The 16,955-nt window shown below is 44.8% G+C and overlaps 1 protein-coding gene across 1 annotated transcript in view; it reads left to right on the top strand.

Annotated features, from left to right (window-relative positions):
- CFAP61 (cilia and flagella associated protein 61) overlaps positions 1–16,955 on the top strand; it is an 826,389-nt gene that overhangs the window by 47,596 nt on the left and 761,838 nt on the right. The window contains exon 5 of the mRNA XM_029593764.1: positions 5,619–5,686. Coding sequence (XP_029449624.1) covers positions 5,619–5,686 — 68 coding nt within the window. The remainder of the gene's footprint in view (positions 1–5,618; positions 5,687–16,955) is intronic.

Here is a 16,955-nt window from a genome sequence, read left to right as displayed (position 1 = left end):
AAATCATGGGCCTACTTCTGCAGGCCTGCTCTAATTCCAGCCCATCACTATCTCCTTTCCCCATGGAGTAAAGTGCATGCACTGTTGACAGCTTGGGGCAGGGAGGTTCCGATTTTTAATTTGGAAGCTACTTTGAACTAGAAATGCAGTATAACAAGAAATAAAATAATAATTATAATTCTCTCCTTGATGCATAAGTTGGCACAGCTAGTAAAAGATAAATGACTTATATATGTATTTAAAATCAGAAAGATAATTAGTGTTAGGATAACCACACCCATTAACCGTTAGAAATGACAATGAGAGCTTTAAAGTGCAGAAGTACTGCAATGGTTTTTCTATTGACAGTGATTCCAATCCACATCCCAAAACAGTATGGTAAAATGGGAAAGTCTGTTGTAGGGGCAGATGAAGGAATCTGCCAAGCTGATTGGTGCCTTGAAATAATTAGTAATGTCCCAGTGAATGAGATGGTCTCCAGTCCATGACTGCAGAAGATCTCACAAATCAAGCAGTGTGTAGGACCCTAGTGCAGGTCTTCTACTAACTTCTCTGTCTGGTCATTGTGACAGCACTGAAGGTTAGTCTGCTTGGAATCCAGTGGTGGAGTTAGCAGTCAGCAGGGCACTCTGCATTAGGGATGTGAATCGTTTTTCAACGATTAAAATTATCGTCCGATAATGTTAATATCGTCTTAAATCGTTATAGAACACGATACAATAGAAATTCTAACGATTTATCGTTAAAAATCGTTAAATCGTGTTAGTGCGCACTAACGGGAGTTAGTGCGCACTAACTCCCCGTTAGTGCGCACTAACTCGATTTAGTGCGCACTAACTGAAAATGATACAAATAAACACTTTCCAGGTCACTGAAGGTCAGTTAGGAATGAATATGTGTTCCTATTGGCTGGCTGCCCTCTTATCTATTGATGTTACCAAGGTTACCACTGAGGTGATGGTTGGGGGGATGGGAAATGGAACTGGAAACTAACGAACACCAACAGAAAATGAAACAAAGTGTTCACACTTCCCAGGTCAGTAAAGGTCACTTAGGAATGAATATGTATGTATGTATTCCTATTGGCTGGCTGTGCTCTTATCTATTGATGTTACCAAGGCTAACACTGAGGTAATGGTTGGGGGGATGTGAAATGGAAACAGTTGGAAGCTTGACAAAAAAAGTAATGTAATGATCAGCACTCACGTGACTAGAACTTGTTTGTTTATTATTTTTGTTAGCAGGCACCTGAAATGCTAGTGCATGTTGAATTTGCCAATCACTGTGCATTTTAGAAAGGTGGTCCTGGCTGGAACTGTACACAGTTCAAATATATGTAATTGATTGTTGGTAAGTGTATTTTTTAAGTAGCCACACTGGCACCAGTATGTTTACTTTTCCTCCTACTTAACTCACTAGCTCAGCTTTGGAAGAAGGGCTTCTCTGCTTGTGTGTTGTTTTTGTTTGGTGTGAGGAGAGCAGAAACATCAGATCTTTATTCAATCTACTACAGTCATCTCTTACAGTGCCCTATCCCTATTAATACCAGGAGTGTTGTGATCTTCCTGCACACAGTGCCCTAACCCTGATACCAGTCTGAGACAGCTCCCTCCCTGCATTACTAGTGAGAGGCTGGCTTCACAGACAGGGGGGAGCTGCCTGACCCTCACTCCTGACTTCCCCCATGTCCCAGCTAGTGAATGGTGTGTGGGTGAGGTGGGGGGGGGGAGGATGGTGAAGTCTGAGACAGCTCCCTCCCTGCATTACTAGTGAGAGGCTGGCTTCACAGACAGGGGGGAGCTGCCTGACCCTCACTCCTGACTTCCCCCATGTCCCAGCTAGTGAATGGTGTGTGGGTGAGGGGGGGGGGGGGGAGGATGGTGAAGTCTGAGACAGCTCCCTCCCTGCATTACTAGTGAGAGGCTGGCTTCACAGACAGGGGGGAGCTGCCTGACCCTCACTCCTGACTTCCCCCATGTCCCAGCTAGTGAATGGTGTGTGGGTGAGGGGGGGGGGGAGGATGGTGAAGTCTGAGACAGCTCCCTCCCTGCATTACTAGTGAGAGGCTGGCTTCACAGACAGGGGGGAGCTGCCTGACCCTCACTCCTGACTTCCCCCATGTCCCAGCTAGTGAATGGTGTGTGGGTGAGGGGGGGGGGGGAGGAGGATGGTGAAGTCTGAGACAGCTCCCTCCCTGCATTACTAGTGAGAGGCTGGCTTCACAGACAGGGGGGAGCTGCCTGACCCTCACTCCTGACTTCCCCCATGTCCCAGCTAGTGAATGGTGTGTAGGTGAGGGGGGGGAGGATGGTGAAGTCTGAGACAGCTCCCTCCCTGCATTACTAGTGAGAGGCTGGCTTCACAGACAGGGGGGAGCTGCCTGACCCTCACTCCTGACTTCCCCCATGTCCCAGCTAGTGAATGGTGTGTGGGTGAGGGGGGGGGGGGGGAGGAGGATGGTGAAGTCTGAGACAGCTCCCTCCCTGCATTACTAGTGAGAGGCTGGCTTCACAGACAGGGGGGAGCTGCCTGACCCTCACTCCTGACTTCCCCCATGTCCCAGCTAGTGAATGGTGTGTGGGTGAGGGGGGGGGGGGAGGATGGTGAAGTCTGAGACAGCTCCCTCCCTGCATTACTAGTGAGAGGCTGGCTTCACAGACAGGGGGGAGCTGCCTGACCCTCACTCCTGACTTCCCCCATGTCCCAGCTAGTGAATGGTGTGTGGGTGAGGGGGGGGGAGGATGGTGAAGTCTGAGACAGCTCCCTCCCTGCATTACTAGTGAGAGGCTGGCTTCACAGACAGGGGGGAGCTGCCTGACCCTCACTCCTGACTTCCCCCATGTCCCAGCTAGTGAATGGTGTGTGGGTAAGGGGGGGGGAGGATGGTGAAGTCTGAGACAGCTCCCTCCCTGCATTACTAGTGAGAGGCTGGCTTCACAGACAGGGGGGAGCTGCCTGACCCTCACTCCTGACTTCCCCCATGTCCCAGCTAGTGAATGGTGTGTGGGTGAGGGGGGGGGGAGGATGGTGAAGTCTGAGACAGCTCCCTCCCTGCATTACTAGTGAGAGGCTGGCTTCACAGACAGGGGGGAGCTGCCTGACCCTCACTCCTGACTTCCCCCATGTCCCAGCTAGTGAATGGTGTGTGGGTGAGGGAGGGGGGGGAGGAGGATGGTGAAGTCTGAGACAGCTCCCTCCCTGCATTACTAGTGAGAGGCTGGCTTCACAGACAGGGGGGAGCTGCCTGACCCTCACTCCTGACTTCCCCCATGTCCCAGCTAGTGAATGGTGTGTGGGTGAGGGGGGGGGAGGATGGTGAAGTCTGAGACAGCTCCCTCCCTGCATTACTAGTGAGAGGCTGGTTTCACAGACAGGGGGGAGCTGCCTGATCCTCACTCCTGACTTCCCCCATGTCCCAGCTAGTGAATGGTGTGTGGGTGAGGGGGGGGGGGAGGATGGTGAAGTCTGAGACAGCTCCCTCCCTGCATTACTAGTGAGAGGCTGGCTTCACAGACAGGGGGGAGCTGCCTGACCCTCACTCAAGCAGAGAAGCCCTTCTTACAAAGCTGAGCTAGTGAGTTAAGTAGGAGGAAAAGTAAACATACTTGTGCCAGTGTGGCTACTTAAAAAATACACTTACCAACAATCAATTACATATATTTGAACTGTGTACAGTTCCAGCCAGGACCACCTTTCTAAAATGCACAGTGATTGGCAAATTCAACATGCACTAGCATTTCAGGTGTCTGCTAACAAAAATAATAAACAAAGAAGTTCTAGTCACGTGAGTGCTGATCATCACATTACTTTTTTTGTCAAGCTTCCAACTGTTTCCATTTCACATCCCCCCAACCATTACCTCAGTGGTAACCTTGGTAACATCAATAGATAAGAGCACAGCCAGCCAAGAGGAATACATATTCATTCCTAAGTGACCTTTACTGACCTGGGAAGTGTGAACACTTTGTTTCATTTTCTGTTGGTGTTCATGAGTTTCCAGTTCCATTTCCCATCCCCCCAACCATCACCTCAGTGGTAACCTTGGTAACATCAATAGATAAGAGGGCTGCCAGCCAATAGGAACACATATTCATTCCTAACTGACCTTCAGTGACCTGGAAAGTGTCTATTTGTATCATTTTGAGTTAGTGCGCACTAACTCGAGTTAGTGCGCACTAACGGGGAGTTAGTGCGCACTAATCGGAAAAAACGATTTTTAACGATTTTTCAACGAAATAATCGTGCCAAACACGATTTTCTTCTCCTGCCACACGATTTCTATCGTTAAGACGATATGGAAAACGATTCACATCTCTACTCTGCATACTGCTGAATGTGGAGTATCTGCCTCATTTAGGCTGGGAAACAGTGGGAGAAAGGGGAACCTATTCTTTTGCCTGAAAAAGGAGTTACCATCCTAATAAATAGGTTTGACACCTGTGTTCCCAGTCTGCCCTGTGCAATATGAGAGGAGAATGCATACAAATAAGCTCCCCAGGAAAGCTTCCTATTTGCTGCATTGGACGAGGGATTTGCCATCTGCAGAAAGTGGTTACCTTGAATACATTTGCCTGTGTGATTCTTTGAAAAATTGGGCAGCCAGTACTGCCAATGTTACTACAAGAATCCCACACTGTCCTAACTTCATTACTTCCTAGTAACCCTTTCATTTGCAAAGTCAAGCCAGCACATCTGTATGCAGCCAGTACTTGACTAAAGATACCTGTGAGGAAGAGATTGATAGCTAGATCATTTGAAGTTGTAGTTAACATTTTTTTCATTAAAGAGCATACATCATTGGCTACATGTTAGTCAACTAGGGCAATTCAGGTTTGTCTGTCATGCCCTGAATACATAAAGTCCTAAATCACATTATCTTGCATGTGTTGAGGACTGAATGACACAGTAAGCTGAATATTCAGCTTACTGTGCACATGATCTTCTCTTATACGCAGAAGATCATGTGCACAGAAATGAAGACAGATTTTGAATCAGCATTAACACTAGATATCAGAAACCCCATCAGAAGAGCAGACCTAATGTCTAAGTGGAGCATCTTTTTAGCTGCTGAAATACTTGGTGTAGGATTACATGGCTAATGTATATCAGGGAAAATTTTCAAAGGGGTTCTCTATGGATAAATGGGTTCTTACCCACAGAGATATCCCCTTTCAAAATTGACACTCCCTCCTCTCCCAAGTATGAGGAAAAGTGGGCGTATTGTCCATACCACATGTATGTTTTCCTGCAGGAAAAAAGGTCTGTGTTAGAAAGTGGGGCCAATGTGGTTTATTTTGAACTCCCTGCATGTACTTCTAGGCAGGGAGTTTGTACCAGCTGGGCAAAACATTTTCAGTGAAACTCTGCAGGGAGTTTCCCTTTGAAGATGAGCTTGTAAGCCCATGGGTACAAAACGTGGCATTCCCTTGACCTGTTCATATTTTGTTTTTGTTTGTCACCATGTTATTATATAATATTTTGGTTTTATTCTTAATGCACAAAGCTGGAAGTTAGTGCACAAACAGCAGGCAGTATATACCTGTAACAAACAGAAAAAACAGATCAGTACATCTTTGAACTATTATTTCTGCAACTAAATAAAATATTTTTGTGTGCAGGACATCTTTCAATGCAGTGCCAGAATTGCACTTCATATTTCTCCTAACTCCAAGGATGGTGACTTTAGGTAAGAAACCACTTTTAAATGTAACAATTAGAGATGAAAACATGCTCCTTCCTCGTCATCCAGTCAAGCTGGTCCATATGAATAGGTTATGTATGCCAACCAACAGATGGAGACAGAGATCAACAAGCTCTCTGATATCACCTCACATATACTCATGTGCTGATAACAACCTGCTAGTGTTCTCTATCTCCAGCAGATGGTAGACCTACATCTCTAGCTGTAGACTGTGGTCTGGTAGGCTGGAGCAGGAAAAGAATTGCTAGAGGCTCCTGAGGTAAATATTGGCCTCCCAAAACTCAGTTGAGCAGGGTCGTTTCAAAAAAAGAAAAGAGGTTGAAGTGCACAGCTCTTGAGGAGACAGCTTGGAGTTCCCTCCCTCAATTGAGATGGTCAAGACAAGGGCTTCCTGGAGGACTGGTGAGATCCTTCCATCTCCTTTCTTCCTTTACCTGCTCTCTCCACCCTGTCTCTCCTCTTTTCCTCCCTTTCTGGTTATTTCCAGACTAACAGCGATAAAACAAACAAAAAAAAGGCAGAGCTAGAGGGGTGAGTTGCTGCTCAGCGGCTGGAAACCGCAGCAAAGGGATTATGCTGAGGTGTTTTTCAGTGATTTGGAGCTGAAGGAGGGTGACCTAAGAAAGTTGGATCCTGTTTGGGGGACATATGTGTTGGTGGCTGAGAGCTAATGGAAGCTGAGTTCTGCACAGCATGTGCCTTAAGGCAAGGAGCAGGAGGAATCGGCTGATACTGCTGAGACTGCCAGAGAGCTCAGGGAGTGCTTTGGTTGGCAGAGTTCATCGCTGCAGGAGAAGCTACAGCTTTGGATAGGTTGGGACAAGTTGTTCCTGCCAGGCCTCCCTTGGAGTTCCAGTGGCCATCTTTACTGCTATGGAGCAGTGCAGGACAGGTCAGGTCCTCCTCTTCCTCCTCCTAGGAGGGGGGAGGAAGAGGAGGACAGACATACACCAAAAAAAGAGGATCAAACTGCCACAGCTGACCTGTCCTGTGTTTAGTTCCCACCAGGTGCCCTAGCTTTGAGGTGGGAATAGCAGCCATGTTTGTTACTGGGAGGGAGAGTGAAAGGTGCATGGGCTTTTCTCGCTTAGTCCCGAGAGGCGCAGTTGGTCTGGGTCTTCAGAGTCCAGTGGATAGCTCTCCTAGTTTTTAGTTAGTGGGCAGCTACTCCCCTGGTTCAGGTGGCACTGGACTTAAAAAAGGAGAAAACCTGCCGGGTGGCTTTTACATTTTTATGTCCCTTCCTTGCTAGTTAGTTTCTGCAGCCTGAGCCTCAGGGGCCATGTCAGTCACTTATTACTGGCACAAGAAGTTGATCAAGGATGACTTCGATCCAGAGTCATTCTTGAAGGGCTGTCCTTAGGGAGTGCAGGCAGGTTGGAGAAAATATATTTCTTCCCAATGGTTTCTTTTTTTTTTTTAGTGTTGTGTAAGCAAGTTTAGGGATGCAGGGACCTGTCTGCTATGGGACACTTCCAGTTGCCCTCCCACCTTACTTCACGATCCTAAGTCAGGAAAAAGACAACGTGTTCTCCTCAGAAATAGACTTTTATTTATCAGAACTGGCAGGATATAGCATTTAGAAAATAACAAGAATTCCTGTCTGTAATATCCTGGCCACTAAGCACCAGTTTTCCTTAAAGAAAATTCTGTACCATGGGTGGTAACAAACATACCATAAACCTTAGCCTGCTTTATATGTTAATACTTATGGCTAACTTACTTACCCCTGGTCCCAACTTCAGGTGATACCCCTCTGCTCACCTTTGAAGCAGATGCTGGCTGGATGTCTGGAGAATATGTGCAGGGAAGGACCTGCTTCCTGGGTTTGGTACTGGCAGAGCTGGTGGTTGTTACATCGGCCAGCCATGAAACTTGTGACCGGCCCTCCTCACCTAGCCTGCTGTCCTGTCGGGGGCAGGTCCCGGCCTCTCTGCTGCTTCCTCGGGCCCAATACGTGGCCGAGACGCCGCTGACGGTCCGCACCGTGATAGGGACGTCGCTGCCGTTGGTCTCTCCTCATCTGGGTTCCCAGGCGCGCATGTGCGTGCCTCTTTGATCAATTTAAAGGGCCCGTGGCACGCTAAGGCTGCTGGCCCTTCCTGTAAACGACACGTGCCAGAACTTACTTAAGGCAAGCTCTGACAGTAAGAGCTTGCCTTTGCAACAGGTTCCCTCGCTCTTAGTTGCCTCCTGGCCTCCCTTCAAGTTCCTGATTCCTGCTACATTTAGACTGCCTACTTGGACCTTGGTCATTCGGTGGTACTGATGTGTAGCATTTCCTCCACAGATTTGGAAAAACTTTGAAGGTTGTTCTGGCATGCATGGGACTTCCTGCTTTACCACTGCTGCATGAAGTGTTATGTGTGCTGACCACAGGAACCCGCGGTTGGCTACACTCAACTCCCGATGCCGATCCGCCAAGGCGGCCGGAGACTCTCTGGCCACAGCAGAAAGCTGTCTCTGATGCTGCTCTCTCTCCGATGCGGCAGAGCTCCCTGGGCCAAGCCGCCTCGCCATCACTGCCTCGCCACCCACGGCCACACTGAAGGCACCGAGGCCTTCCTTCTTGGCTGGGCACCCCTCTACATGCATGCGCCTCTCCCCAAGATTTAAAGGGCTCACGGTGGGAAATCGCCTGGAGCCCTTGCTGATTACATCATCAGTCTCTTCCTATATAAGGCAAGCTCTGATAGTCAGAGCTTGCCTTGGCAACAAGACCCTTTGCTCTCCTAGAGCTGCATTCCAGTGTTCCTGTTCTCCAGCGTTCCCATGTTGCTGCCTTCCTGCGTTCCTGCCTCTCTCCATTCCCACCTTCCGTTGCTCCTGACCCCAGATGGACCTTTGACTTCTGACCTTCTGCCTGGACCTGACTTCAAGTATAACTGCCAGCCCCGAATTTCTGCCTGGACCTGACTTCGAGTAGTATCGCCTGGCCCTTTCCTCATAGGATCATCCATTGCAGAGGCCCACCTAAGTCCAGCCGGCCCTGGTACCCAAGGGCTCAACCTGCGGAGAACGAGGGCTGGTATTGGTGAAGCTGCAGCTGGCCTCTGCTTCCCATCTGGCCTCGCCTACCAATGGAGGAGGCCTGTGGGGGGGTCTCTCCCTCAGGCAGAGCCAACTCCTCCTCGGTCCAAGGGTCCACTTCCCCAACATGAGGTTCCTGAATTCTTTTTTGTCTGTGAACCTGGCTGGATGTATTTCAGTTGCTCTACAAAATTAGCTGCATTTTCAGGTGAGATATTATTGCGGTGTTTTTCCAGGCTCTGTTCAGACTTCTCTAGTATCTCTTGCAGCCTAGATGAGAACTTTTGGGCATTTCTGCATTTGTCAGCCTTTTGAATTTTATTGACAACAAACCACAGGCCATGCTTCTGGTGCTTCCCAGTTAAGCAAGCCTAGCTATGGATTCCAGCCCCAGAAGGGGTTTAGTAGAGCTTGAAAACTTAAGAATATAAGAATTGCCATACTGGGACAGACCAAAGGTACATCAAGCTCAGTATCTTGTTTCCAACAGCAGCCAATCTAGGTCACAAGTACTTAGCAGGATCCCAAAAGGTCAATAGATTCCATGCTGTTTAACCCAGGATTAAGCAGTGAATTTCCCCAAGTCCATCTTAATAACATGTCCAAACTTTTTTTAAACCCAGCTACACTAACAGCTTTCACCACATTCTTCAGCAACGAATTTTAGAGCTTATTTATGTGTTGAGTAAAAAAATATTTTCCAATTTTTTTAAAATGTATTACCTAGTCTTTATACTTTTTGAAAATGTTTTTATTTTATTTTACTTTATTTTATTTTTATTTTAAAAGAATACAAATTATTAAAATAAAAGAGTAAACAACCAATTCGCATTTACCTGTTCCACTCCACTCATTATTTTATAGACCGCTATCATTTTCTCCACTCAGCTCCTCTTCTCCAAGCTGAAGAGCCCTAACCTCTTTAACCTTTCATTATAGGGGAATTGTTCAATCCCCTTTATCATTTTGGTCATCAATTTCTGTACCTTTTGTGCTATATCTTTTTTGAGATGCTGAAATCAGAATTGCACAGAATATTCAAGATGAAGTCACACCATGGAATGATACAGAGGCATCTCAAAAAAGATATAGTTGCGATGGAGAAGGTACAGAGAAGGGCAACCAAAATGATAAAGGGGATGGAACAGCTTCCCTATGAGGAAAGGTTGAAGAGATTAGGGCTGTTCAGCTTGGAGAAGAGACAGCTGAGGGGGGATAAGATAGAGGTCTTTAAGATCATGAGAGGTCTTGAATGAGTAGATGTGACTCGACTATTTTCACTTTCGAATAATAGAAGGACTAGGGGGCATTCCATGAAGTTAGCAAGTAGCACATTTAAGACTAATCGGAGAAAATTCTTTTTCACTCAACGCACAATAAAGCTCTGGAATTTGTTGCCAGAGGATGTGATTAGTGCAGTTAGTGTAGCTGGGTTCAAAAAAGGTTTGGATAAGTTCTTGGAGGAGAAGTCCATTAATGGCTATTAATCAATTTTACTTAGGGAATAGCCACTGCTATTAATTGCATCAGTAGCATGGGATCTTCTTAGTGTTTGGGTAATTGCCAGGTTCTTGTGGCCTGGTTTTGGCCTCTGTTGGAAACAGGATGCTGGGCTTGATGGACCCTTGGTCTGACCCAGCATGGCAATTTCTTATGTTCTTATGTTCTTATTCTCCATTCCTTTCCTAATAATTCATACCATTCTATTTGCTTTCTTGGCCGCTGCCGCACACTAAGAAGAGGATTTCAACATATTATCTATGATGATGCCTAAATCTTTTTCTTGAGTGGTGACTCCCAATGTGGAGCCTTGCCTTGCACAGCTATAATTTGCTTTGCTCATCCCTACATGCATCACTTTGCACTTGTCCAGATTAAATGTCATCTGCCATTTGGCTGCCCAATCTCTTAGCCTCGCAAGGCTCTCTTGCTATTTCTCACAATCTCCTTTGATTTAACAACTTTGAATAATTTGTATCATCAACAAATTTGATTACCTTTCTTGCTGATGACATTTATAGGTCATTTATCAATATGTTAAAAAACAGTGGTCCTAGCACAGATCTTTTGGGCACTCCACTATTCACCTTTTTGTGCTGAGAAAATTGACCATTTAGCCCTACTCTGTTTAAGAACATAACAACATAAGAAATTTCCATGCTGGGTCAGACCAAGGGTCCATCAAGCCCAGCATCCTGTTTCCAACAGAGGCCAAACCAGGCCACAAGAACCTGGCAATTACCCAAACACTAAGAAGATCCCATGCTACTGATGCAATAAATAGCAGTGGCTATTCCTTAAGTCAACTTGATTAATAGCAGTTAATGGACTTCTCCTCCAAGAACTTATCCGAACCTTTTTTGAACCCAGCTATACTAATTGCACTAACCACATCCTCTGGCAACAAATTCCATAGCTTTATTGTGCGTTGAGTGAAAAAGAATTTTCTCCAATTAATCTTAAATGTGCTACTTGCTAACTTCATGGAATGCCCCCTAGTCCTTCTATTATTCAAAAGTGTAAATAACCGAGTCACATCTACTCGTTCAAGACCTCTCATGATCTTAAAGACCTCTATCATATCCCCCCTCAGCCGTCTCTTCTCCAAGCTGAACAGCCCTAACCTCTTCAGCCTTTCCTCATAGGGGAGCTGTTCCATCCCCTTTCTCATTTTGGTTGCCCTTCTCTGTACCTTCTCCATCACAACTATATCTTTTTTGAGATGCGGCAACCAGAATTGTACACATTATTCAAGGTGCGGTCTCACCATGGACCGATATAGAGGCATTATGACATTTTATGTTTTATTAACCATTCCCTTCCTAATAATTCCTAAAATTCTTTTTGCTTTTTTGACTGCTGCAGCACACTGAGCCGATTATTTTAAAGTATTATCCACTATGATGCCTAGATCTTTTTCCTGGGTGGTAGCTCCTAATATGGAACCTAACATCATGTAACTACAGCAACGGTTATTTTTCCCTGTATGCAACACCTTGCACTTGTCCACATTTATTTTCATCTGCCATTTGGATGCCCAATCTTCCAGTCTTGCAAGGTCCTTCTGTAACATATCACAGTCTGCTTGTGATTTAACTATTCTGAATAATTTTGTATCATCTGCAAATTTGATAACCTCACTCGTCGTATTCCTTTCCAGATCATTTATATATATACTAGCCGTTAAGCCCGTAACAACGGGCTTGGTCCGTTTCCTTCCCACTCCCTCCCCCTCATTCTCCCTCCTCCTTCACTCTCTCACCCCCACCCCCTCCCTCACCTCCCTTCCCCCCCTTCCCCTCTCTCTCACCTCCCTCTCTCTCACACCTCCCTCCCCCTCTCTCACCTCCCTCGCTCTCACTTTCCCTCTCTCCTCCCTCTGTCACCTTTTTCTCTCTCTCTCACCTCCCTCTCTCTCTCTCTCTCACCTTCCCTCTCACCACCTTCTCCTCCCGCTCCTGCCGGCAGATCTCGGGGGAGGGGGGGTGTCACTCCCGTGCACGCGCGGTGCTGCTTCTCCTGCCGCTCCTGCCAGCAGATCTCGGGGGGGGGGGGGGTGTCACGCGCGTGCGGCGCTGCTTCTCCTGCCGCTCCTGCCGGCAGATCTCGGGGGGGGGGTGTCACTCGCGCGCGGCGGCGCTGCTTCTCCTGCCGGCAGATCTCAGAGGGGGGTGTCACTCGCGCGCGGCGCCTCTGCTCCTCCTCCCGCTCCTGCTTTGCGGCCGCCGCCGCTCCTGCAGCCCCACCGCCATGTTTTTTGTTTCGGGCACGCACGGCTCTGACCAACGTGCTGGCCCGCACATGCGTGGTAGAGCTGCTCTCTACTGCGCATTTGCGGGCCGTCGGTCAGAGCCCATTTATAAGGTAGATTGAAAAGCACCGGTCCAAGTACAGATTCCTGAGGCACTCCACTGTTTACCCTTTTCCACTGAGAAAATTGACCATTTAATCCTACTCTCTGTTTCCTGTCTTTTAACCAGTTTGTAATCCACGAAAGGACATCGCCTCCTGAAAGTCATACGCCTTTCAGAAGGCTTATGACTTTGTCATACGCCTTTCAGAAGGCGTATGACAAAGTCCCTCTCATGAGGGACTTTGTCATACGCCTTCTGAAAATCCAAATACACTACATCTACCGGTTCACCTTTATCCACATGTTTATTAACCCCTTCAAAAAAATGAAGCAGATTTGTTAGGCAAGACTTCCCTTGGGTAAATCCATGTTGAGTGTGTTCCATTAAATCATGTCTTTCTATATGCTCTACGATTTTGTTCTTGAGAATAGTTTCCACTATTTTTCCTGGCACTGAAGTCAGGCTCACTGGTCTATAGGTACCCGGATCGCCCCTGGAGACTTTTTAAAATATTGGCGTTACATTGGCCACCCTCCAGTCTTCAGGTACAATGGATGATTTTAATGATAGGTTACAAATTTTAACTAATAGATCAGAAATTTCATTTTTTAGTTCCTTCAGTACCCTAGGATGCATACAATCTGGTCCTGGAATGGAACTGGTATCTTCCCAACATCCTCATTAGTAAATACTGAAGCAAAGAATTAATTTAGACTTTCTGCAATGGCCTTATCTTCCCTAAGAGCCCCTTTAACCCCTCGGTCATCTAATGGTCCAACCGACTCCCTCACAGATTTCTTGCTTCGGATATATTTAAAAAAGTTTTTATTATGAGTTTTGCCTCTATTGCCAACTTCATTTCAAATTCTCTCTTCGCCTGTCTTATCAATGTTTTACATTTAATTTGACAATGCTTATGTTTTATCCTATTTTCTTCAGATGGATCCTTCTTCCAATTTTTGAAGGATATTTTTTTGGCTAAAATAGCCTCTTTCACCTCACCTTTTAATCATGACGGTAATCGTTTTTCCTTCTTTCCACCTTTCTTAATGTGTGGAATACATATGGACTGCGCCTCTAGGATTGTATTTTTAAACAATGTCCAAGCCTGTTGAACACTTTTTAAATTTTTAATTGCATTTCAATTTTTTACAAACAGAAAAAGAAACAATAGAATAATCTCACAATCATCTGATCGATATGAGGAATTACTTCCTTCTACTAAAAGGTATTAAATATTATCCTATACAGGAAATCAGTATTTGAAATTAGAGAACAATTTGGAGCACTATATAGAGACTATTAAAAGTGAAATCACTTAACACCATTGTTGTTCCCACACTTTAAATATATTCCCCCACTTTGAACCTTTCATGAATAATCATGAATGAGTATCTAAATACGTTCGAAGCTGTTCTGGAAAGTTGAAGACATATCTAGCCTCTGTATGTTTAATGAAACATCTGCAGGGATACTTTAAATTGAATTGTGCACCTTTTTCCAGCACTTCCTTTCGCTTTTAACCTTTGCAGTTGCACCTTTCAGTTTTTTTCTATTTTTCTCATTTTATCAAAGTTTCCCTTTTGAAAGTTTAGTGTTAGCGCTGCAGATTTCCTTATTGTCCCCCTTCCAGTTATTAGTTTAAATTTGATCATGTTATGATCACTGTTGCCAGGTGGCCCCACCACCGTAACCTCTCTCGCCAAATCCTGTGTTCCACTAAGAATTAAATCTAAAATAGCTCCCTCTCTTGTTGGTTCCTGAACCAATTGCTCCATGAAGCAATCATTTATTACATCCAGGAACTTTATGTCTCTAGCAAGTCCTGATGAAGGTGGATGATTTAGTAGACCGGTTAGTGTCTGTCATAAAGACATATAACGTCAGGCTTGCTGACACCTTCTTAGGCTAATATTTACAATATTGCGATTTCCACAATTTTTGTTACTAGATTATTTTTGTGGTTATCCACTGACTCCTTTTTTGTTTGTTAGATTTCAATTACCCCAATATTGACTGGGTAAATGACCGGTTAAAAAATGATGAAGGTGGATGATTTAGTAGACCGGTTAGTGTCTGTCATAAAGACATATAACGTCAGGCTTGCTGACACCTTCTTAGGCTAATATTCTTTAAGAATTAAAAAATGATGAAGGTGGATGATTGAGTAGACCGGTTAGTGTCTGCCATAAAGACATATAACGTCAGGCTTGCTGACACCTTCTTAGGCTAATATTTACAATATTGCGATTTCCACAATTTTTGTTACTAGGTAATTGAAATCTCCCATTATTATTTCACTGCCAAATTGGTTTGCTTCCCTGATTTCTCTTAGTATTTCATCATCTGATCATTTTGTCCAGGTGGTCGGTAGTATACTGCTGTCACTATACTCTTACCCAAAACTCATGGGATTTCTACCCATATAGATTCTACTGAGCATTTAGTCTCTTGTATGATCTTTATCCTGTTAGACTCTATACCCTCCCGGACATAAAGTGCCACACCCCCACCAAGTTGATCCTCCCTATCATTGCGATATAATTTGTACCCTGAGATAGCACTGTCCCATTGGTTATCCTCCTTCCATCAAGCCTCTGTGATGTCAATTATGTCAATCTCATCATTTGCTGCTATACACTCTAACTCTCCCATTTTAGACTTCTGGCATTGGCATACAGACATTTCAAAGTGTGTTTTTTGTTTGTTTTAACAACCTACTTTTCAGTTGTTTGGGATAATTCGGAAATCATTAGCTTCGGTGATTTTTTACATATCTACACCCAACTTCTGAAAGAACCTCAAGACCGGGCTCTTCCGGAAAGCCTTCACACAAGACAATTAGCCCCACCAGCCCCTTCTCCCATCGTTCAACATTCCCCCTACCCCCCCAGCCCCCCCCTGCTTCCCAACCCTAGTACTGTACATAGTTAATTTATCTTTTAATATTTTCTGTATAATGTTATGCAATTAAGCACGTTATATTGTATTACTATCTTGTGGTAAAACAGTTATATGTACGCAACCAGTTACTCAATTAAGCGGCTATATGGTATCATGTCATAAAAGGCTTGCCTTAGACATCTTGTTAAATGTAAACCGATGTGATATGTCAAATCGAATGTCAGTATAGAAAAATAAATAAACAAATAAATAAATAAATATAGGCATATGGACTATCTTTGCTTTTAATGGAACCTCTCTGTTGGGATGCCCTAACTCTCCTGTTTCATTAGTATCCTTCAAGGATACATTTCTCCGAACCATGCACTGCTGAGTGTTTTCTATCTTTTAACCAGTTATCAATCCATAATAAAACATTGCCTTCTATCCCATGATTTTTTAATTTCCTCAAGAGTCTCTTATATGGAACCTTGAATACTGTGTACAATTCTGGTCGCTGCATCTCAAAAAAGATATAGTTGCGATGGAGAAGGTACAGAGAAGGGCAACCAAATTGATAAAGGGGATGGAACAGCTCCCCTATGAGGAAAGGCTGAAGAGGTTAGGGCTGTTCAGCTTGGAGAAGAGACGGCTGAGGGGGGATATGATAGAGGTCTTTAAGATCATGAGAGGTCTTGAACGAGTAGATGTGACTCGGTTATTTACACTTTTGAATAATAGAAGGACTAGGGGGCATTCCATGAAGTTAGCAAGTAACACATTTAAGACTAATCGGAGAAAATTCTTTTTCACTCAACGCACAATAAAGCTCTGGAATTTGTTGCCAGAGAAGGTAGTTAGTGCAGTTAGTGTAGCTGGGTTCAAAAAAGGTTTGGATAAGTTCTTGGAGGAGAAGTCCATTAATGGCTATTAATCAATTATACTTAGGGAATAGCCACTGCTATTAATTGCATCAGTAGCATGGGTTCTTCTTAGTGTTTGAGTAATTGCCAGGTTCTTGTGGCCTGGTTTTTGGCCTTTGTTGGAAACAGGATGCTGGGCTTGATGGACCCTTGGTCTGACCCAGCATGGCAATTTCTTATGTTCTTATGTTCTTATGTCAAATGCTTTCTGAAAATCCAGATGCACTTCATATCAACTGGCTCAACTTTATCCACATGTTTATTCATGCCTACCAAAAAATGTAGCAGATTGGTGAGACAAGACAATTGGTTCAGTCCATGTTGGCTTTGTCCCATTAAACTATGATTATCTATTTATTCAGTAATTTCATTCTTTATGGTAGTTTCTATAATTTTTCCTGGCATTGATGTCAGGCTCACCGGTCTGTAATTTCTTGGATCACTCTTGGAACCCTTTTTAAAAATTGACATTATGTTGTCTACCTTCCAATCTTCAGGTACCCTAGCTGATTTTAATAATAGTTTACAAATTACTCAAAGTAGGTGGAAGCTTGTTTTTGGCCC

This window comes from Rhinatrema bivittatum, chromosome 3 (genome assembly GCF_901001135.1).
Source record: "Rhinatrema bivittatum chromosome 3, aRhiBiv1.1, whole genome shotgun sequence".
Lineage (NCBI taxonomy): Eukaryota > Metazoa > Chordata > Amphibia > Gymnophiona > Rhinatrematidae > Rhinatrema > Rhinatrema bivittatum.
This window is presented reverse-complemented; position numbering and strand designations above follow the sequence as displayed.